At 54.2% G+C, this 21498-nt stretch overlaps 1 protein-coding gene across 16 annotated transcripts in view; it reads right to left on the reverse strand.

Moving 5' to 3' along the window:
* Window positions 1–302: 302 nt before the first annotated feature.
* The window catches only part of TLE3 (TLE family member 3, transcriptional corepressor), a 50611-nt gene continuing 29415 nt past the window's right edge, over window positions 303–21498 (reverse strand). For 2 of the 16 annotated variants that reach the window (XM_015142573.3, XM_015142569.3), the window contains exons 7-20: window positions 18407–18608; window positions 16886–16902; window positions 12955–13074; window positions 11843–11893; window positions 11091–11243; window positions 10577–10718; window positions 9879–10078; window positions 8710–8786; window positions 7463–7712; window positions 6853–7100; window positions 5684–5831; window positions 4826–4976; window positions 3845–3921; window positions 303–2680 (exon numbers count right to left, since the gene is read on the reverse strand). In XM_015142573.3, the coding sequence (XP_014998059.1) occupies window positions 2573–2680; window positions 3845–3921; window positions 4826–4976; window positions 5684–5831; window positions 6853–7100; window positions 7463–7712; window positions 8710–8786; window positions 9879–10078; window positions 10577–10718; window positions 11091–11243; window positions 11843–11893; window positions 12955–13074; window positions 16886–16902; window positions 18407–18608 (1944 nt within the window). In that variant the 3' untranslated portion in view covers window positions 303–2572. Of the gene's footprint in view, window positions 2681–3844; window positions 3922–4825; window positions 4977–5683; window positions 5832–6852; window positions 7101–7462; window positions 7713–8709; window positions 8787–9878; window positions 10079–10576; window positions 10719–11090; window positions 11244–11842; window positions 11894–12954; window positions 13075–16885; window positions 16903–18406; window positions 18612–21498 lie in introns of all 16 variants that reach the window. The other 14 variants (XM_015142582.3, XM_015142577.3, XM_015142579.3 and 11 more) reach the window with 8 other exon arrangements.

The following is a 21498-nucleotide window of genomic DNA, read 5'->3' on the forward strand; positions in this document are numbered from 1 at the left end:
TGTTCATCTCCAGTGCCCTGAGCGCTTTCGCTAATGGGTGCACGAAATCCAAGCGCCTGGGTACCGCCCCGGGAATGGGCACCAGCATTCTCCTCTTCCCTCCCAGCCCCCAACTCCCTCCCTGGGGACAATGACCTGCATTTCTGGGTCTGCCCCTTCTGCAAATGCTTCCTTCTGAATCATCCAAAAACACGCCTTTGTGAACTAGAGATGGAAGATCTCCTTGTCCCACCTAAACATGTTAAGTTTAAAATAAAATGGTGCAGGTTTCCAGGGTCCAGATGCTCAAAGACACTTTGCAGTTTCGCTTCAAGTTCATTACATTTAATTTTTTTCCAAAAAAGTTTTGCATTGACAGCTGTACAATACTTTGGTGTTAACCTGTGGTCTTCCTTCCCCTCAGTGAACTCTGCCCTGTCCATCTGTCCAGAGGAAGTCTTAGCTCCTACCCCACACCCTCCCTGGCGCTTGGATGGGAGGTGACGCAGTGTGGGATTGTGAAACCCCCGCTGCGCTGTTGGGTACTGGGGGGCGGGGGGAGCAGCGCGTGGGAATGCTGTGAGATAAGAAGAGCTCACATGGACGGGAAATGGCCCAGGCTCCAGAATGTGAGAGCGACACTGGCCTGGCTGTTTTCCTGCGGGGGGGACTGACAAACTGGGGGTTGAGACAATTAAGACGCAACAATCAAACCAACCTTTAAATAGTAACTTTTAAAAATATAAAAACAGTTCAGTACAATGACTTTTCATTCTTTTTTTCTTCAGGAATAACTTTCTTCTACCCTCACCCTCCCTTCTGGCTAGAGCCTTAGCAAGAGGTGGCAGACGGACATCTGAGGCCCAGAGAGACTCCGGATGCCCCACGCGCCCAGCCTTGGAGAGGCACAGGGTGTGGCGCCAGCCTCCACATCCCATGCCCGGTGCGCTCAGCTGGGGAGCAACCTCACTGAAGGTGGGTGGCGTTCCCTGGAGCCCCTCCCTCCTCCTCAGCAGACGGAATCACGCATTACAAAATAATCCATAAAAATGCGGTATAAAAATTATCTTCGATATGCTACATCCATGGAGAGCCCGCCACCAGGACTCACAGCGGCCTTTAGCTTTTCTTTAAAAGAAGAATAAGAAAAAAAGACCAAAAGGAAAAGAAACAAAAAAACAACCCAAATCCTAACACCTCAGAACATGGTACCGAAAGGTGGCACCTGCCAGAGGCGATAGTCTACCTAACCTGTTTGGGCCACGAGAGACTGCAATCTGCAAGAAATATCCACAGTGTGCCAGATCTGTGTCCCCCTCTCCCAGCCCCCAACCCCCACTGCCCTGCCCAGGGCGGAGGTGAGGGAGATCCTCCTTTCAGACTCACAACCCTGTAGGTTTAAACACTTTCCCCCCTCTAAGGGGAGAGGAAGAGGCTGTAGGCAGGAAGGGGGAGAAGGCATTTTATAAAAGGACATCACTTCTAATTCTTTTTATTCAAATTAAAAAAAAAAAAAAAAAGCACCCACATCAGTTGCTATTTTTCTCTGGTAGCTCCCTGAGCTGAGTTGCTATGCTGTCTTCTAACTTTTTGTCCTTTTTAGGCTGTGTCCCAAGATTCAGAAGAGCTGGAGAGGGAGTTCCTTTGAACTTCCATTGCTCATAACAATAACTAAGTGTGCACCAAAGAGAAAGACCAGGCTGAGGAGGAGAGAGGGAAAGACCAAGAAAGAGAGACACAGAGAGGGCAAGAGGCAGCCAGAGTGCAAGAGACCACAGAAAGCTCTGTTTCTGCAGGCGTCTGCCCGAACAGGCCCCCATCTCAGTGCCTTCCATCCCTCAGTCTGGCCGGCTGGTGCTCAGTCCAGATGCCCAGACCCGTGTGGACGGACAGGCATTCCAGCAGGTACCTTGCGGCCAACCTGGTTGCCTTTTCCACAATCTAAGACTTTTCTCCTTATTCTTCAATTGGTTCCTCTCCCTGTCTCCTCTTCCCAGGTGAGAACATCCGTTTATTTAAAAAAAAAAAAAAAAAAAAGCCACCACCACGAGTGGATTACAAATACAGCAGGCGAAACACACGGTCAGAGTTTCCGGTGGGAAGGGGGCCTCTCCCACTGGTCAGTCCGCAATAGGAGAGTCTGTTATTTACATTTTTCACAAAACTTGTGCACTGCACAATCGGCAAAAAGAGACCCCCTCCCCCAGCACAACAATGTGGTCCACTCCAGCATCCCCGACCCAAGGTGGGGCACAGGGCAAAAGAAAGGGGAAGAACAAAGAGACTCATGAGCGGGTCTGTGGGGAACCGGAGCCATAAGCCTCCAATAAATCTATTTGTAGCAACTGCCAGCATTGTTCAGGGGGAGGAGGAGGAGCAGAACCCATCCGAGTCTGTGAGACACATCAATCTAGGCCCAGAAGTCCAGATCGTGATGGGGCACGCGCCCTCTCAGCCGGCCGGAGCGCAGCCCCGAACGCGCAGCTGCCTGTGGCCCATCCTCCGCCATCCTCAGGGCCCCTCGCCTGGGGGTCTCCCTGTCAGAGCCGAGTCGGTTTCTCCCAGAGTTTGACAGCCCTGCTGGAGTTCTTGTTTAGTAGATGACCTCATAAACTGTGGCCTTCTTGTCACCAGAGCCTGTTACAATGTATTTGTCATCCGCCGAAATGTCACAACTCAAGACAGACGAGGATTCTTTAGACTGGAGGAGGAAGACGAGGAGAAGCAGCAGGAAGGCGTGGGGTGCGGGGAGAAAAAAGACAGGAATTCATTTTCCAGTGCTCAACACCATCTCGGTTCTCTTGGAAACAATCGCCCTCCTCTGCCCCTCTCTGATGCTCCAACCTGGAGCACAGTGCAGTGAAGAGGAGGTGGGGAGGCTTTAAACCACCCATGAAGCATTTTCAGGTAGAGCTCCCCTCCCACCTGCTTTTCCACAATGAAAAGCTCAGCAACAGTCTCCCATGTGATCTTTACAGTAAGTCATAATGATCACAACAGGACGCTTTAGCACGAGCTTCTCTGAGTTTACAAATAGGAAGAAGCATTTCCGAGCTAGGAGCTGGCGTCAGCAGCTCAGGCCCACAGCCTGATGAGTTAGGAAAAGGATTGGCACCTGATGTTTGAAGCATGTGCTGTAACTAAAGACCCTAACAATGAGGTTTGACATGCTAGACACCAGACATTTCAGTCTGGGTCCAGAAAGTGGTATGTTGGCTGAGGGAGTGAGAGAGAACACAAATGTGTGTGTGTGCGCGCGCACGAGAGAGAGAGAGAGAGAGAGAGAGGAAGAAAGTGTGTGTGGGAGACTGAGTGTGCATGAGTAAATGAGTGTGAGTTTGATCATGTGTGGGAAAGAGTGCACGTGTGTGTGTGCATACGTGTGTGTGCCAAAGTGCAGTATGGCAGGCCCCAGATCCTGGTAGATTATAAAAAGCCTCTTCCTTTCCTCCTCTCTTTCCTGTCCATGTCCCTGCTGGTGCTGAATGGAGGTGGAAACACACACTCACTCCAGGAGGGAAGCTGCCCAGCGCACCTCCTGCAGGTGCTCAGCATCCAGCCCAGAGCAGAAACATTTATGCTACTCCTCGCTCTCCAAATCCGACAAGCGCCCCTGCTTAAACGCCCTTGCCCTCGGGGGTCAGAAGCCATTAGTAGCAGATCTTATGTCTTGCTGGAGTCCCCAGGTCCTTGGGAGAACCCATCTTGCTCCCCCATCAGGTAGGGGTGGGGAGGGGACCAGGGCAGGTCTGATCCTGGCTCCAGGCTCCTCCTGTTCTTCCTCCTGCTATCCTCACTCCCATCACCACCGCCAAGTTTCAACTCTGGGAGGAACCCAGAGGAGGGCTCAGATGGTGGGCAGTACCTGGAATATGCTGGCTCCATAAGGCGTCCTCCAGGCGTTGAGAAGGTTATCTTTCCCAGTGCTCACGAACCACTTGCCTGCAGGTGGGATGCAAAGGCATGATCAGGTTGTAGCTCGCTGCCCTCTAAAGCAAGACCAGCCCCAGACATGACCAGCTGCCATAGAAAAGCAGTGAGAACTGCTAACTAGTATGACTCTTCAATTTCGAGAGGCATTTTGCAAATGACACGTGGATACCTGGAGAAGGCCTTTCTTTGAAATCCAGGGGGAGGGCTGGGCGGGGCTAGGGTGGGAAAAGGTAGGATTTGAAGTTAATTGCAGTGATAACACTGCCCCGAAAGACTCTTGTTAAAGCCACTAAGGTTGACTGGCCTTTCTAAATTCTACTACTGGAAGGTGGCGGGAAATACCGAAAATATCCAAGCCCTGGGAGACTGGAGACCTGGCTGAAGACAGCAGTCAGTGGGCGCCCTTCCTCCAAGCAGGCACTCGGCCAGGGCTCTACATGTGTTAAAGCTCTGTTGCTCCCTGAAAGCCATGAACACCATGCTATTCCGGACCACAGAGGAAAATCCACTAGAGTTCAGAGAGGGTGAGATGTCCAAGACTGCACAGCTTGTCAGTGGAGGAGCAGACATTCCCATCCAAGGCTATCAGATGTCAAAGCCACTGGTTGTAACCACCAAGAGGAACTACCTGCACTGCTACTGTCCTGTTCCTTTGCCCCAAGCCTGCAAGAACTGGCTCTGGCCTAGTGTCCTGAGAGTTCAATAACTCACGGTGACATCTGCATCCGAGAAACAAGGATGGGGAACAAGATCACTAAAGGGTGCTGAAGGGGCACCAGCCCAGGGGTTAGGAGGCCTGGTTCCGGGGCCTGGCTCATTCTATAAGCTTTAGGCCCCTCTTCTGTCCTGTTGGGTCAGGCTGCCCTGGGCTCCCCACCCTACTCCATCAGGCCTGGGCCCATCCCAGGCTCACCGCAGTAGGCGAACTTGAGGGAGAGCACGCAGCTCTCGTGCAGGTGCAGCTGGTACTTGTCAGGCTTGGTGTGGTGCAGCACCTCCACGTTGCTGCTCTCCATGCCCACGGCCAGCCACTCCCCAGTGGGGCAGTAGCCCAGCGAGAAGATCTGCAGGCAGTGGGAGGGGAGACGGACTGAGCTCAGCATTCTTTGCCCTCAAGAGGAGGGCGGCTCCCAAAGGTGCTGCTCAGGTCCTCTGAGGCTCAGGGTCCCTCCCTACCCACCCAATAACCCAGGAGTATGGGAGGTCATTTTCCATCCCATTTTATAGGTGAGAAAGCACAGACATTTTGCATTCAAAGTTACTCTGTCTCTGTGACTTTCGTCTTTCCTTAAGAAAAAACTGAGTTTAAAAAAAAAGGCCTACTAAAATATTAAACATTTAAGATTAAAATATTAAAGTGGGGAATGCAAATAAGAATTAATAATCCCTGGCATTTCCCGAATGCTTTCTGTGAATCGGGTTTATGGCTACGGTTTTTAGAGGGATCATTTCAGTGCCCACATCAGACCTAGGAGGGTGCTACTATTATTTCCATCTTGTGAATGAGGACGCCAAGGACAAAGTGCTCAATAGCAGCAGAGAAAGAAATCAAATTTCTACAGTTGGGCCAAAAGTATCCAACCCCAAGGTCATCTCTGTCTGTTTCATTGCTGCTTCCTCCCAGAAGCCTTCCCAGATGGCTCAGGTTGGTCCCGAGTCTCTTGGCAATGGTCACTCTGTGAGGATCCCTTTGTCCCTGACCCAGCCACTGGGGCCCTGGAGGGAGGGAACACACTGCTCTTTGGGAAGGGAGGAGTCTTGGGCCGCACACCTGGGAAGTGAAGTCATGCTGCTGTAGCTGCCGGCCCTCCCGCAGGTCCCAGGAGCGCACCGTGTTGTCCAGGCCCCCTGTCCACAGTTTGGTGCCATCGTGGGAGATGTCTATGCAGCTGGCCCCGTCCGTGTGGCCCTGGAACTGCCTATGAAAGTCAAGCAGGGAGGAGGATGAGCCCCGGGAACCACAGACTGCCAAGTGGCAGCCATCCCAGGGGCAGTCTGAGCAGAAGAGGAAACTGAGGCCCAGAAGAGCGCACTATGCACATGGTCCCTTAGTGAGCTTGCAGCAAAGCTAGCTCTGGCCTCTTTCCAGTTCCACAGAAGGGTTTGCCCCGGGACAAGTCCCGTGGGAAATGGGGGGTGAAAAGGGGACCTCACACCAGGCTTCTGAGACTGAATCCCTCCAGGGTGGGCCTCTGGAGAAGGTGGAGCTGGAGGCTCAGGAAGGCCCTAGGGAAGCCATGTGTGAGATGACTGATAAAGAGAATGCAGGGCCTCACTGCCTTTAAGACACAGCTCCTTAGCCCGCACTCCATGCGCCCTCAATTTACCCTCTTAATCTATCTCTTCACCCTGCATGAACTATGGGGCTGAGGCCATCCATGAACACGTTGAATAACACACACAGCCCATGTATAAGAGTCAGCTGGGCCAGGCACCCCGTCTGCTTTTGCACTGTAGCACTGTCAGAGGCAGATGCTCCATTGTCACTGTTTTACACAGGAAGAAACTGAGCCGCAGGGGTTCAGCAACTTGCACTAGGTCATAGTGGAGGCAGGATTCAAACCCAGCAGTTTTGTCCTAAGGCTTGTCTAGACACCACATGATGTGGCTTCCCAGTCAGGTCTCCCCAGTCTGGTCTCTGGGCCTCTCTCCCAGCCTCTCTGCTTGCTCCACTAATCTGACCTCCACTTTCCCAGACATGCTCTAGCTCCACTTTCTTCCCAGAGCCCTCTCCAAGCTCCTGGGCCCAATGGCCCTCCCTCCTCTGTCCCTCGAATAAGGCAGGCAGAGCTGTCTTTTCACCTGTGCATCCCTCATCCCAACGATTATGGCCACCCCACGGCACCTCAGACAAGGCCAAGGTCACAGCAAACAAGACCAGGCAGGGTGGGTAAAAACGTCCCCAGGACGAGGCACTAATGCTCCCTCCTGACGGCTCACCTGACCAGGGTCTGGTTGTGCAGGTCCCAGACAGCTATGTTCCCGTCGCTGCAGCAGGAGAAGCAGACTTTGGCATCAGGGCTGATGGCCAGGGCATAACAGGCGGGAGCCGAGGACGTCAGCTCGGCCTTGATGCGGGGCGTGGGCGAGGCCAGGTCCCAGATGGTGAGCGTGCTGGCCTCGCCGCCCACGATGAGCGTGCGCCCGTCAGGAAGCAGCTTGCAGGAGCGGATGTAATTGTCCCTGTTCTGGAGGGAGAAGGGGCAGGGCTGAGTGCTGCCTACTTCCCCTCGTGGGCACCAGGAGAGTCTTGTCCAGCAATACTGAGCACCCTCACCAGCCCTGCTTACAGCCTCCCCTATACCCAGCAGCTGCCTGGCTGTCCCCATTCCTCAAATTCACAAGCCTTTGATCTTTCATGAATACCAGGAGGTCAGTATCAGCCCCACACACAGAAGGCACAACTGGGGCTCAGAGAGGTTAGTCAGCTTGCCTAAAGTTGCTCAGCCAATACGATGCTAAGCCGGGCCCTGGGGCTCTCCCCCGTGGCCCAGGCTACCCCATCCTCCTACACCAGCTGGAGGAGGCGCGGTGGCCCTGGGATTCTCACCAGGCAGTCCAGCTGGGAGATGGGGCTCTTGCTGCCTGGCTGGCTGATGTCCCAGATCTTCACGCAGCCCTTGCCACCTGTGTAGACGTGCCTCGTGGGGTTGCTGATGGTCACGGCACACACCACCTCCCCGTGGCTGAGTGTGTTAATCTGCCGGGCGTGCCTCGGGATGCCGGGGCCTGCCAGGGCGTCGTGGGGGAAGGGCACGGGCTGCATCTGCCCATCAGCGCTCACATGGAATGAGTACGCTCTGAAAAGGTGAGAACCGTCACTGCTGCCATCCACCCCGGCCCCTCAGAGTTCCCACAGGCCTGGCCCAGGTCACCTGCACCGCCCCCGACTGGCTGCCCTGCCTCCAGGCCCCTCTGCTCTGAAACCTTTCGAACCCAGTAACCCCATGTACTGGGAGGGCTCCACCAGGGTGGAGAGTGCTTAACAGACCAGCTTTGATTTTTACACTCGGTTATATATCCTTGCTCCAAATCAGACCAGAAACCCACAGATGTCCTGGAATGCCCTTTCCCACAATCCATTCATTCCCCCAACAAGCCAGCCCTGGAAAGGGCATGGCTGAAATGCCACCTCTTGCTTTAGGAGCCGGCGGTATTAGGGAAGGGATCTGCTTGCCCCTCAATAGCAAATGGGAAAGTCCGTGTCAGAGTCGGTGGGAGCCAGCCTGGCCTGCCTGCTGTTTCCGGCTCTGGTGGGCGCCCTCTCAATCAGCATCTAGATTCTCGTGGACAATTAGAGGACTGTGTCAGGCAGTGTCTCCGCATTATCTATAGGCTCAATCTTTTAGTTTCCTAGCAACCCGAGGAAGTGAAGGGCCGGGGAGAGTGTGCCCTCCAGGGGAGGAAAGCACTGCTGACAGGGAAGGGCCTGCGACCAGCGGCACTGGGGCCTTCCCAGCAGGTAGAGCCCAAAGGAGTCGGCAAGGCCCACCACAGCTCCAGGTGACTCGGTGAGGAGTGTTCCTTGTCTCCCAGCCCGGTGGCCATGTACTTAGCTAACCCCATGGCTCCTCTGTTGGAGGGAGCTTCTGTGGGTGCTGAGAAGCATGGCTTGGCTATAGTTTTCTGGGGTTGCAACTAGGCCTCGGTGCCTCCAGAGGGACAGATACCTTTCCAAAGGGACATGCACCAGGGCAAATTCTTCGTCAGGGGATGACGTGTGTTGTTGGAAGGAGGGGTAGAGTGCTCTCTCCTCCCCACCCTACAAAGCATGCAGTAAGTATAGCCAAAGCTTACGGTTTTCCTCCAGGAATGGAGGCCAGGCTTGAGGGGAGGCCTGTGGCCCGCATGGGGGGGTGAGGGTCAAAACCAACCTGTAAAGCAAGGCAAGACAGCCCTCCATCAGCCGTGTTGCCACACACCCCCACCCCTGCCTCCTCCACCACCCACCCGGGGTCCTACCTGCATGGCTCTGCCACTTTATAACCCAAGAGACAAGCTGAGCAGAGCAGAGCCCATTGATTCAAAGGAGACACAGGCCCAGGAAGGCCCGTGGCAGGGAGGGGGTGACAGTGTGTAGACCCCACTCTGAACCAGCATCCTCCCTGTTCTGCAAGGCAGAGCTGGCCCTGCCCTACTTCTTTCCTCTCCTGTGGTCCTAGTGGGCCTGCCAGTGGAGAGAAGGCCACCCAAGGTCCAGGAGGTAAAAAGGAAAACTATCTCCTGAAAAAGGGCCCCTCTCTCCGCCAACCCTAACTCTTCTTTTTCTTTTTATTTTTTGAGATGGAGTCTTGCTCTGTTGCCCAAGCTGGAGTACAGTGGCGCAATCTTGGCTCACTGCAACCTCCGCCTCCCGGGTTCAAGGGATTCTTCTGCCTCTACCTCCCGAATAGCGCCTGCCACCACACCCAGCTAATTTTTGTATTTTTAGTAGAGACAGGCTTTCACCATGTTGGCTGGCCAGGCTGGTCTCGATCTCCTGACTCAGGTGATCCACCCGCCTTGGCCTCCCAAAGTACTGGGATTACTGAGCCACCATGCCAGGCCCCTAACTCTTATTATTCATTCACCACAATAGAAAGTCTTGTAACGACCAGTCCCATCTACGAGACCCCCGCACCATGAACATCACCTGACGCGCCTGGGATTCCCACCCCCCAGAGCTGGGAAAGGCAGGGCAGCCCCGTTTCGCAGACTGAAAGGGAGGCTGCCTTGCGTGAGGTCACAGGGCAGTTCGTAGGCCAGTGGGGGATGGAACCCAGGTCTGCTGGCCCCAAAGCGTGTGCCCTTCCAGCTAAGTCTCAATTGTTTCCGATACACGTTCTCCCCACAGGGTCAGCTGCCTGGCCTCGAGACCCTGAGGGGCCCCCAGGCCCCCTTTGGCATGTGGAGAGCACCCCTCCAACCCCCACCAGCTCCCCACACTGCGCCCAGTCCCCAAGAAAGGAGCCAAAAGGTCTACGTACAGCTCCAAAGCTCACCATTGGCGATCGGCCGTAGGCAGCGGCTGCAGCGGCGGCGGCGGCACTCATCTGGGGTGGGATGTTGTGCAGGCTGGCGTAGGCGCCAGGACTGGTGAGGGAGCCGTTCATCTCGTGGTGGCTCATCATGGCGAAGGGCGCTGCATAGGAGCTGGTGATGGAGATGGGCGTGCGCAGAGCCGAGGCTGCGAGGGGGTGAGCATCAGGGAGGTGGGCCTTAGGGGGATTGGGACATGGCCACGGCCGCCTCACCCAGCAATAACCCTCCCTGCATTCTCAAGCTGCCTGCTCCAGGCAGTCCCCTCAGACTGAACCCACCCAACTGGGATCCCTGCCTTCAGAGCCAAAGAAACTTAGAGCTTGGCAGATGCACCCACCTGTTTTTACAGAGCAGGATATGGAGGCCCCAAAGAGGCCCAAATAGAGCCTCACTGGACTAATGACAGGGGTGGGAACAGATCTTGGGAGCCCTGACCTGTCTGATGCTGTTTTCATATGTCTGGCCCAGCAGGGGCCCCAGAAGCCTTGGTGTTACCTCCTCCTCAAATCTGACCATGAAGTCCCCAAGGGCAGGCCCTGGGAGACACTGCCTGTGCTCTATCCCATGGGTGTGTGTGACCCCTGCCCTGGCCAGGGGCAGACCCCCTCCCCCCAATCAGATCAACCCAGCCCATGGTGCCTACCCATTATACCTATCGGGTCCATGCCCAGAGGTTTACCCGGCATCGACCTGAGCCCTGGGGTCGTGCTGGTGCCTGGAGTCGGGGCGTCGTTCCTTGGGGTTGGTGTGTTGGACTTGAGCCCAGGGGTAGAGGATTTGTCGTTCTGAAGAGGGGAGATGCACAACAAGGGAGGCCATGAGGCTTCCATTCTCCTAGGAGCCGGGCACAACTGGTGCCAGTCCCAACATGAAGCCCAGAGCCAGCCCCGTAGGAAGCTTCTGCCGAACAGCCTCTCAATCCTTACCCAACCTTGTTTGGCAGGGACTGGGGTGATCACTCCCATTTTACAGATGTAGCAACCAAGGCTCAGAAAATGTTAACTCATTAGCACAGGCCCAGCAGGCACAGGAGGTAAACCTGGGCCAATCACCCATCCAGCTTCTTCCACTCCACCCCTCTGCCCGCCAATTGGCACCATCCCAGCTCTGGTCCCTGCTGCTCCCTTTCCACTCCCTTCCACCCAGACCCCACATACATGACCAAGGTCTTTGGTCTTGGAGGAAGGTGTGCTACTGGAAGAGGCCACCGAGGCGGGGCTGGTGGGGGCATCCTTTTTCAGGCTACGGGCCTTATCCAGCCCATTTTCAGGAGGGGAGTGTGCCGGGCTGACCCGGGGCGTTGCGGGGTCCTGAAAACACAAGCGATGCAGAGATGCACTGAAAGCAACAGCCAGCCTTGAGGCTTCCCTGCTCTGGGAGTGAGAAGGGAAAGGGCATGGGTGTGGGAAGAAGAGCTTGGCTCAAAGACTGGGGGTCCCACAGTGAGGGGAAACTAACTCTTAACCATCTGGTCCGACTGAGGCCTGGGGAGGGTGGAAGGGTGATCTGCCCAATGTCAAACACAAGTTCAGGACTTCAATCAGCCTGCCTGGGTTTGGCCGAGTGTGGATGCTCTCCAGCTCCTCCTCCTCAGGCCCCTGAGGCTGAGCCCCTGGGGGGGATGGAGGATCACTCACGGGAATAGAAGATGGCCCCTATCTGGGATCTTTGGGGGTCTCTCTCTGGAGACGCATTGCAGGAGGCCCTCCGGGCCCATAAATGCCTGGACACCATGCAGCAAAGCCCTGCCCTGCTCCTCTTGGCCCCCTGAGACCTCAAGACTGGAGGCCTTGTCTCCCTGCTCAGGCTGCCAGCAATATTAGAACAGACAGAACAGATCCCACCCTGGGGAGGAACAATCCCAAACCATCCCCAACTAACAGCCCCCTTCAACCGGGCCTGCCCATACCTCATTGGAAACATCCACCACCAGATCATCACTCTTGTCCCCATCACTGTCCTGCAACCAAGAGAGAAGCCAAATGGTAAGAGGCCACACTTTCCCCACCCCTGACCGGGCCCAAACCACCCTATCCTTCTACTGGCCAGGACCTGACGCCAGGCCAAACTCCAAAGTCCATGCTTTCTACTCCAGCCCTGCCCTTCCACAGGCTCCACTCCAGCTCAACATGGTCCCCCTGTGAGGCTGTCCCCTACCCCAGCCCCTAGGTTACTCCACTCCTGTGCCCACTGGGCAGCCACACTGACACCCACCCCATCATAACAGTTCTAAGCCCCTGCCCCCACAGCCTGCCCTTCTGCTTCTCTCTGAAGCCAGAACCTTCTTCCCAGCTGGTTTTACATTCACCATCCTTCACAGTCAGTGTGCTGCTCTCACCTGGTCATTCCCCCCGCTCCGTGTGGGATAGTGACTTGCCTTCTCTCCCAGAAACACAGCTGAGTGCCCTTTGGGTGTGCAATGTGCCCGAAGCCACACAGCAGCCATGTAGCTGAAGAGGGCTGGGTGCAAGACTGCAGAGGCCCTGATCATATCCTCCCCTTCCCTCTGTCCCAGCTCTCAGCCCTGCACAGCCTGGCACAGGGGAAACACAACAGCCATGCTTCCACTAGGGTCTCATGTGCCGGGGGCCTCCCATTAAAAGGCTAATGAAAGACATGACTGGGTGGCCAAGTGAGTGCGTGCCTGGGGCTGACTGAGAGGACTGTAGGGTCCACATTTTGTGGGGCATCGGGAGCAGCTCCTTAGAGCCAAGTGGGATTCTGGCAGCACCGTGACAGCAGCATGGGTTTGTTGGCCCATCTGTGGGAAGAGACCCCATGAAGGCCAGGACGACCTCCCCGTCCACCTTTGCCCTGGAGTGGCTCACATACTCACAGTGTGTGAACTTCACCCCAGCCCTGTCCCCACCCTGCCCTCCTCAATGGGGCCGCCTATTGCCACCTGTGCTGCTCTGACTCCCTGCCAGCCATAAGAGGACCCTGGCCATAGCTTGGGCCCTGCAGACACCCCCTGCCCTCCCCAACAGAAAGCCCAGTGGCGCCACGGCCCCTCGGACGTACGTATCGGCTCAAGCTGTCCTTCTCCTCCGCCTTCCGCTTCTTGGCTTCCATGCTGTAGTCCGCAGAGCCCCGGTGCTTTTCACTGGCCCGGAGGCTTTCCGAGGGTGACACAGAGTTATTCTGGAAGGAAGAAGAGGGTTTGGGGTTAAAACTTTCTGCTGTGTGTAACAACTCGCACATCCACACACTGCTAAGTGCAGGTGACAGGGAGGTCAGAGGAGGGAAGAGAAGCTGAGCTCCTCTCTGCCCTGCAGATCGTGGCTCCATCAGAGCCTTGCCAGGGAAGCCTTCCCCACTCCCCAGACTGCGTTCCCGGGGAGATGCCCTGGGAGCACCCCCAATTCTCTTTTGCAGCTCCGCACTGCTATTAAATAATTAACCCCGCAGTGAGCCGTCTGCCTTCTGGCCTGTGAGACTACACTCCGTGAGGGCGAGGGTCACCTGGGTCTCGTTCACCACCCATCTCGAGCCTGCCGCACTCATTTGCTCAAAGGATGGGTAAGTGGAATTTGCACTGAGTCTTGTAAGATGGATCTGAGCTGACAGGCGGGGGCCATGAGCAATACTTCATTTGCTGAGCCCAATAGGAATGGGGAGATTGACAGGGAAGGAGGGTGTCAGGCAGCCACCAACTTCCCAGTGGAGATGAGCAGCCGAGCATTCGGTGTGAACACCCCCGCCTCCATGGCAAGGCTGTCAGCACTCTGGAGAAACACCAGGGTTGTGAAAAAACAAAAATGCCACGTCATGAAGCCTTCCCCTCTGACAGAGACAGGAAAAGGCACAAGGGCAGGGACAGTCACCGCCTCTGTAGCCATTACCAAGTGGAGACCCTGAGAGGTTGGCGAATGTGCCCAAGCTCCCCTAGCAGAAGGTGGCACAAAGGGAACCCCAAATTTTCGTGAGTTCTCCCTCAACTATAAAGCAAATGAGGATGAGAAGCCTTTGGGATGGGAGGCCTGGGAAGAGGGAAGATGATGGAGCAGTCCTGGGGGTTGATAGTGGTCAGAAATCACCATGTGGCTGTTACCACCGAGCTGGGGAGCAGGGAGGGAAGTGCTACTGGCAAGGGCACCTGCCAGCAAACCTCTGTGTCCAGAGAATAACATCAGGACCAACGCCCCTCTACAATATTGGTGAAGTTTACTCCTTCCTAAGAGCCCAAACTTTACCTTCACCCACCCACCAATTTTCAAGCAGCTGCCCTGGGTCAGGTCTGGTGCTGCAGGCCAGGAGTGGCAGAATGAACGAGACACAATCCTGGCCCTCCAAAGCAGCTATGGTCCAGCTATGATGGAGCTGGAAGAAAAGGACAGGCCATCCCCAGTCCCAGTCCCCATGCAACACAGGAGGTCACATGGAGACACAGAGGGACATCTGTTCAGAAGAGAAGAGCATCAGAGGGCAAGTGGAATGAGGCTTTACTTCTCCACTTTCTCAGAGGCCAAGGGTGGCTCAGGGGTAAGGGCCACTTGGAGGGAACAGAGCTGGGCAGTATTCGGTGGGAATAGTGCGGCAACCAGCCTCAGAACTTAATTTCCTTTCCTAAGCCGGTTTCTGGGCAGCCCTTCCCTGCCAAGTTTCTGCCTGAAGCAAATTAAAATGGCAGAGTTATCAAGCCTTGAAGAAAAAATGGAGGTTATAATGGAACTGCAGCTCAACCTTCCCCACAGCCGTGCAGGAGCGGCGGCGATGCGCGCACAGCCGCAATTCAATTAGCTGCTGCAATCGCCGGCAGAAAAATCACCGTCATTTCATTTCATTTCCTCTGACGGTGGCGGCCACCCTGTGCTAAGCAGAAATGCTTCCAGCCCCTCGCACTGGCTGCCCCTTGCAGGCGGGCGGGCAGGGGAGGGGGCGTGCGGCTGCTCGTGTTTCTCCTTGCAACCCGGTGCTCGGCTCAGGAGAACAGCGAGCTCTTTCTTCTCATGCAGTCAGGCTGAAAACCCTCGCCGCTACCGGAGAGTCATGTCAGGCATTTAGCGGCATCGATCCAGCCCGCCTCTGGCTGGCAGGCGGCCAAAAAACTAAGTATTTTTTATTGCTTCGGCTAGGCAAGGAAATATGAATGAAGCTACCTCTAATTGGACTCCAGACTAACCCCTCTGGGACAGCTTCCAGCCCGTCCCCCATCCCCCCTCCCACTCTGACACAGCCTTGTCCTTCCTGCCGTAGGCCTCATCTGTTGACAACCTGGTTTCCAAAGCCTGATTATTTCAGTCTACACCGCCCCTGACACCGTCACCACACCACATGCCATGCGCACAGCCTCAGCCCTGAGCTACCCACTGCTGCCTCTGCCCAGCATCTTGATTCATTCCCATTGGAGTTTCCTGTGGCCCATGTGTGCCATGCCTGAACCTCAGTGAGCACGGTAAAGAGCCCAGCTCTTGGGGGTTCCCAGAGAGAGTCTTTTAGCAGAAAACTTTCACAGATGGGGCACAAAGCCAGAAGCCAATAGGGATGAGGATGAGGTAAAGACTCACGCTCTTTAGAGAGTGCTGGCCTTCCCACTCCCCCACCAGTTCCACTGCAGTGGGTCCCTGATAGCCAGGTAATCTGGATCCTCAGTCAAGTTACCATGGGTCTTCCTAAACAAAGCTGAGAGGTTGGCCAAGCAGGAATTATTCCCATGGTATAGATAAGGAAACTGAGGCTCTGAGAGGCCAAGGGAACTACGCAGGGTCTCATAAAGCTGGGACCAGACCTCAGTCTTAAAATGTCCAATCCAGTCCTCCTTCTATCTAGGCAAACTGCCTCTCCAAAAATGCCACTGTTAGAGGATCAGTACGGAGGCAGTGAACATGGATTTTCAGCTTCAGTGACTCCTCTTTTAGGTACCTAGCCATTCCTCAGCCCAAATGTGGTCCTGGATTCCTGAGCATGTAGGCAGGGCAAGAGGCAACGCCAGCCTCACTGCCAATGGGAGGTTTAAAAAGTCAGCCTGGGTTGGGGGAGGGCCAGGAAGGGAAGGAGGGTTGGACTGGAGAGAGTTGCCCAAGGAAGCTGCTGTCTAGATGGTTAGTTAACTGCCTGACCTTCCAAGTCCTACTTAACACGAGGTAATAACCAAAGCCATCCTAACAGATTAGATGGCCCCAGATACAAGGACGGCGATGAGGAATAAAATAGCTTTGCTAATCGCTGGAGGATTTTTTTTATCCAGACTCCACTGCGCTTATTCAGAAGGCTTATTCACTTGAAACAGAACCTCGGAGCCTCAGTGTGATCAGAAAGATTTACAACAAATCTCAGAGCTGGCAGACACGCAGGCGGCCTGGCCTTAATGCTCGCCTGCTAGCACTTTCTTAAATCGAGTGAAAGCCCAGAGCAGGGAGAAACTGCAGGCGTTTGAAGGGAATGAGGTGGATGCAAGATGATACAGAGGCATCCTAGCTGGGGGGTGGGTAAGAACCTTGGCCCTCAACATGGGACACCTCGGTCCTTAGACCTGGGTTTAGCCCAGAGACTCTACAAAGCCCCTTGCAATGGAAGACCCAGGGCTAGTCAGCTGACCTCTCAGAGTATCACCTCTCATATGAAAGGGAGTTAGAGCTCATTTAGCCCAAGCTCTTCATTTGACAAATGGCAGACCTAAAGCCTGGGGAGATGAAGGGCTTCCACAACTGAAGGTCACTCTCAACAGGTGACGACAGCAGCTCCCATTTTATTACAGTAACTACCCCTCACCCTGCCACTACCACCACTGGCTCTGGACTAAGACACCAGCACTGAAGCCAGGTCTCCTAGCTCGGCAAGAGTAAACAAACAACAAAACCCCCCGTTTCAACCCACAGAGCAGAACCGGGAACCCGGAAGCCAGCTTTGGACACCAACTGACTGGTCTCAGGCCCACGATTCTGGGAGCCCCAAGTCCCACCTCCTCCCAGCACCCAAACACCCCTCCGGCTTCCAGAGTGCCAACACTTACCGCACTGGATTCTCTCTCTTTGGGGAAGGCAGGCCAGGACAGGACGAAGGTCAGGCACCCCGAGACAAAAACACAAAAAAGAAAGGAAAAAGGTCAGTCTAAGTCCAGCTGGCTTTGTGATTTGCTAGTGCACTGGTTTTAAAATGGGCAGAAGGCCTGGATCGCTGTCTCCGTGGATCAGCCAAGGCAGGGCCATTAGGTGGCGTTTCTCGGTTTGGAAATTCGCCACCCAAATTCCAGTGCTGCCCCCACCCCTCCAGTCCCCAGGGTGGGGAAGGGAGGCCTTTGACCCAGTTCTCCCTGTCATGCCAAAGGGCACCAAGTTTACTCTTTAGCAGACTAGGGGTCTTAAGACCACAAGCTTGGGAAGGATCATGCCATACAAAATACCAGCAGGACCTGGGAGTTAAGAACTTTATTGTAAAAATAAAAAGGAATTTAGGAGTGGTTTCTTTAATTTTGTTTTTGAAATTAACACCATTCTCTTATTCTTTGTCAGGATGCCCCTAAAAGCTGAAGCCTCTGATAATTTTCCCAGCTAAGCACTAGCTCCCCAGTTCTCCTGTCTGCTGTGGAGAGGCCCCTCTTCCTCTGCCAAAAGGACCATCCCACTGTAAGACAAAAAAATGTAGCCTCAGTTCTCGGGACCGGCTACCACCCTGTGGCCTGGGCCAAGGCAGGATGGTGACATTCCAGGTCCCTAGTGCTCAGAAGGTGTTGGCTACGTGCCCTGGTAAACACCGTATCTAAGGGCAGAGTGCATTTGGCACCAGTTTTTGAAAAGAGCCTCCCAGGGAGCCAGGCGTTTCTCTTTTCTGATCCAATGAACCACTCTTGAGACCACGCTCGGTGCAGCTTCCTGGGTCCTCATGGTAAGGGCTCACAGAGGGTCAGGGAACAAGTTCTGACTCCAAGTCAATGTGATCTCTTGCTGGGGTGTGCACTACCCCCACGTACAGGCAGCCAGCTAACAAACCTTTACCTGAGCACTGACTGTGCACCTTTCCCAGGTTTCTGCATTGGTGAGATGTAGATGTAAGGAAAACACCCAAGAACTTGGCCCTGTGCTAGGGAACTAATGATCATGGTAAGCACAAGACATTTTCCAGGGGTAGAATGTAAGAGGACAGTAACAAGGACTTAGCCTTGGCTTCCCAACTCTTAAACTCTTATGAGAACTTGAAAAAGGCCCCTAGTCTGACCAGGAAGGCATCCTGAAGGGGTGGACTGGGGCTGGGCCCTGAAGGCCAGGCATAGGTGTTGTAGGAAGATGGGAGGGAGCTCCAGATGAACAGACAGGGTTTTCAGGACAGGGAGTTCCTACACCAAGGATTAGGAAAAGGTGCATGGGATGCGGATGGCGCTGGCTTCCATGCACCAAGTATTCAACAGATGGCTCCAAATCCTTGGTAACTCTTGGTCCTAGGGTGACAGCACTTGCTGGGTCCACTCACTGTGAGGCCTATGAGTGCCCATGCCCAGCCTTGCCCCACCCCACCCTCTGCCCCAGCCCAGCCGCACCTCTGTGATCGAGTTCATGGTGGTTCTTCTCATCCTTCACCGTCAGATGGGCCTGGCTGCCCAGGGCGCCCAATGCCAGCAGCCCGGAGCTGCTCCCTGTCACTGGGGGTATTCCTGGAGGCTGGAGACCTGACGGGTGGGGTGGCAACTGGACCGGGGGGCCATGTGTGGCATGGGAGAGGTGCTGCGCCTGGAGCTGCTGCTGCTGCAATGAAGTCGGTGGTGAGTACAGCTGAGCTGGGGAGGGCAGGGGAGGCGTGGCCACCTCAGGAGGGAGGGAGGGAGGGAGTGGCTCTTCCCATTCCTCTTGCTCCTTCATTGGGTGGGTGGTAGGGGGAAGCACCCCCAAAACCTTTGCCCCCAGCTCAGTCCACATGAATGTCTCGCTGAAGGGAGTCTGTTAATAGACTGCAATGTAAAGATTTAGGTCTTCAAGCACCCCCCAACCCGTTGTACCCCAGTTTCAGGAAGAATTTCTCAATGTTTGTTTCCAAGCCTGAGATAAATAATGCATGCATCAAAAAACCACAGAGTCACGGGGTTCCCTCTGAGTAGAGAGGGATCCATTTTTAAGCTCGCAGCCCTGGCAGTGTTTGCTCATGCATACATGCCTTCAGCATTAGCTGCCGGCAGCTCCCACCCTGAGGCTGGACTCTGGGGAAGTCTCCTTATTTCTTAGGAACTCCAAGCCTGCCTTACAGAGCAGGGGCAGGACAGGTCATCACAGCAAAGGCCCCAGGGCCAGATGAGCTGGAGGCCAGTGGAATGAGAGCTAACGTCATCGGACATCAGTGGAGAACGGGGTAACTGGAAGAGTGGAGGCTTTGGAACTAGACAGACCAGGATTGGAATCCCAGGTCTGGCACTTCCTAGCTGTGTGGCCTGGGGCAGGTTACCTCAAGTCTTGGACCTCAAATTTCCTCATCTGTAAAAGGGGAAAGCAGCAGACCCCAGAGGATTATTGTAAGATAATGTTTGCAGCAGCTCACGGCACACAGCTACTAAGCCTCATGGCAGCAGCTAATATTTACAATGAGTTTAAAATGGATTCCTGAACCCTTCTAAAAACTTGCCATGTAGCAAGTCAGTATTACCAACAACAACAATGCAATTCTCTCTGTCTCCTCCCCAGTCAAGGACTCGGCTGCCCTGGCTCCAGAGGCCCAGCTTCCCTACTCAACACTAGCCTCAGGGGCTTCTCTTTCCTCTCCCTTTGCCACACCCAACTTCTTCTCCACTACTGCAAGGGAAGTTAGGTATGCTGGTATTCACCTATGCACACATCTTTCTTCTCAACTTGTGCAAGAGAAGAAAACTAACACTTACTGGATGCCTGAATGAATGCCTGGGCACCTTCCAACCACCTGGCAAGGGAGGGGTTGTGCCCATTTAATAGATGCTTAGGGGGCTAGAGTAGGTAGCTAGTAATTGGCCAAATCCCACCACTAGTAAATCTGTCAACCACCACCCCTCACCCTAAGAATGTTCGTTCCTAACAAGATCCCCAAAGCAAGAGGGGTTGGCGGAGAGTGCCATACAGAATAGATCTGAGAAGCTTCCAGATCTCACGCCTTACTAAGGGAGCTCGCCTGTCCATATGAGATGGTTTTCTGGCAACTGTGAACAGATAACAGAACACAGCGAAGGCCCATGGCTCCGGCAGGAGGAGGCAGTAAGTATTTCAGGTGATGGATAAAGGGCCCCACTCTCCCCCAGCTAAGCTGCAAACTGCCACCTGGCCTCATCCCAAAGTTAATGGCAGCCACAGTAGCCATGGCTCTCCTGGCCCCAGAGGGCTCCCTTTGTCAGTTCTGGGTGAAAGGCGGGCACTGCAGCCGTCGCTCAAAGCTGTCAGAGCACTTCTGTGACGTCTGCTGCTAGGCAGTTCACGTGCACTGTCCCAGGGTGGTCCGACCCCACATCTGCACTGAGACACTATGGCTGACACAAAGCTATGGGGCCGCTGGAGCCAGCATCACAGAGTCCAATGCGGAGATCCAACCCCCCCCCAGCTAAGAAACTCCAGCTCCTCTAGGATGGGAGCTTGCTCTGAGCTCCTCCACTTTTTCTTTTTTAAGAAAATGTAATTTTTTATATCTCATTACAAAACTAATACATGCTCATTTTAAGAAAATACTAAAAACAAGTAGACATTAAAAAGTTTTTTTAATTACCCTTCAGTCCTACCCTTGGAAGATTCTACTATTAAATCTGCCTAGGTTTTTATTTATGAAAATCTACACATTTCAAATGTATTTTTACAGAAATGAACTCTTGTGAACCATACCGCTATACAGCTTGATTTTAATTGAGGAATGTTTTGAAGAAATTTTCTTGACCTTTTTAATGGCTACCTATTATTCCCTGGTGTGGTTGGACAATACAACTTTATCTGGATACCTGGTTTTAAAGTGAGTCTCCAGTAGGGCCCCTTTGTTTTTTTTTTTTTTTTTTTGGAGACGGAGTCTCACGCTGTTGCCCAGGCTGGAGTGCAGTGGCGCGATCTCGGCTCACTGCAAGCTCCGCCTCCCGGGTTCCCGCCATTCTCCTGCCTCAGCCTCCTGAGTAGCTGGGACTACAGGCGCCCGCCACCGCGCCCGGCTAATTTTTTGTATTTTTAGTAGAGACGGGGTTTCACTGTGGTCTCGATCTCCTGACCTTGTGATCCGCCCGCCTCGGCCTCCCAAAGTGCTGGGATTACAGGCTTGAGCCACCGTGCCCGGCCGGCCCCTTTGTTTAGACCAATTGTTAGTAGGCCTGTTAATTCTGCTGGTGGTAACTATTTAGTAAAATCCCAGAAAGCAAGGGCTGAGGTATTTAAGCCGCATTTTATAGTGCAGAGCCAATAAGATCCCTCGAGGAAGAGACAAGGAAGAGGAGGGGAAGGAAGGCTTCAAAGAAGTAGCTTTGCTGCCTGTAGACACAGCTAACTCCTTTCACGAACAAGTCTGTTTCTAGAGAAAATGTGCATTGAACATTTGTACCCAAGGAAAGATGGAGTTGAATAGCTCCACGCACCCTGACTCTTATCTTACCAGGAAAGGTCTCTTCTCCTACCCAACCCTCTAGGCTCAGCTTTGCCCAGTTCAAAG

This window comes from Macaca mulatta, chromosome 7 (assembly GCF_049350105.2).
Source record: "Macaca mulatta isolate MMU2019108-1 chromosome 7, T2T-MMU8v2.0, whole genome shotgun sequence".
Taxonomy (NCBI): domain Eukaryota; kingdom Metazoa; phylum Chordata; class Mammalia; order Primates; family Cercopithecidae; genus Macaca; species Macaca mulatta.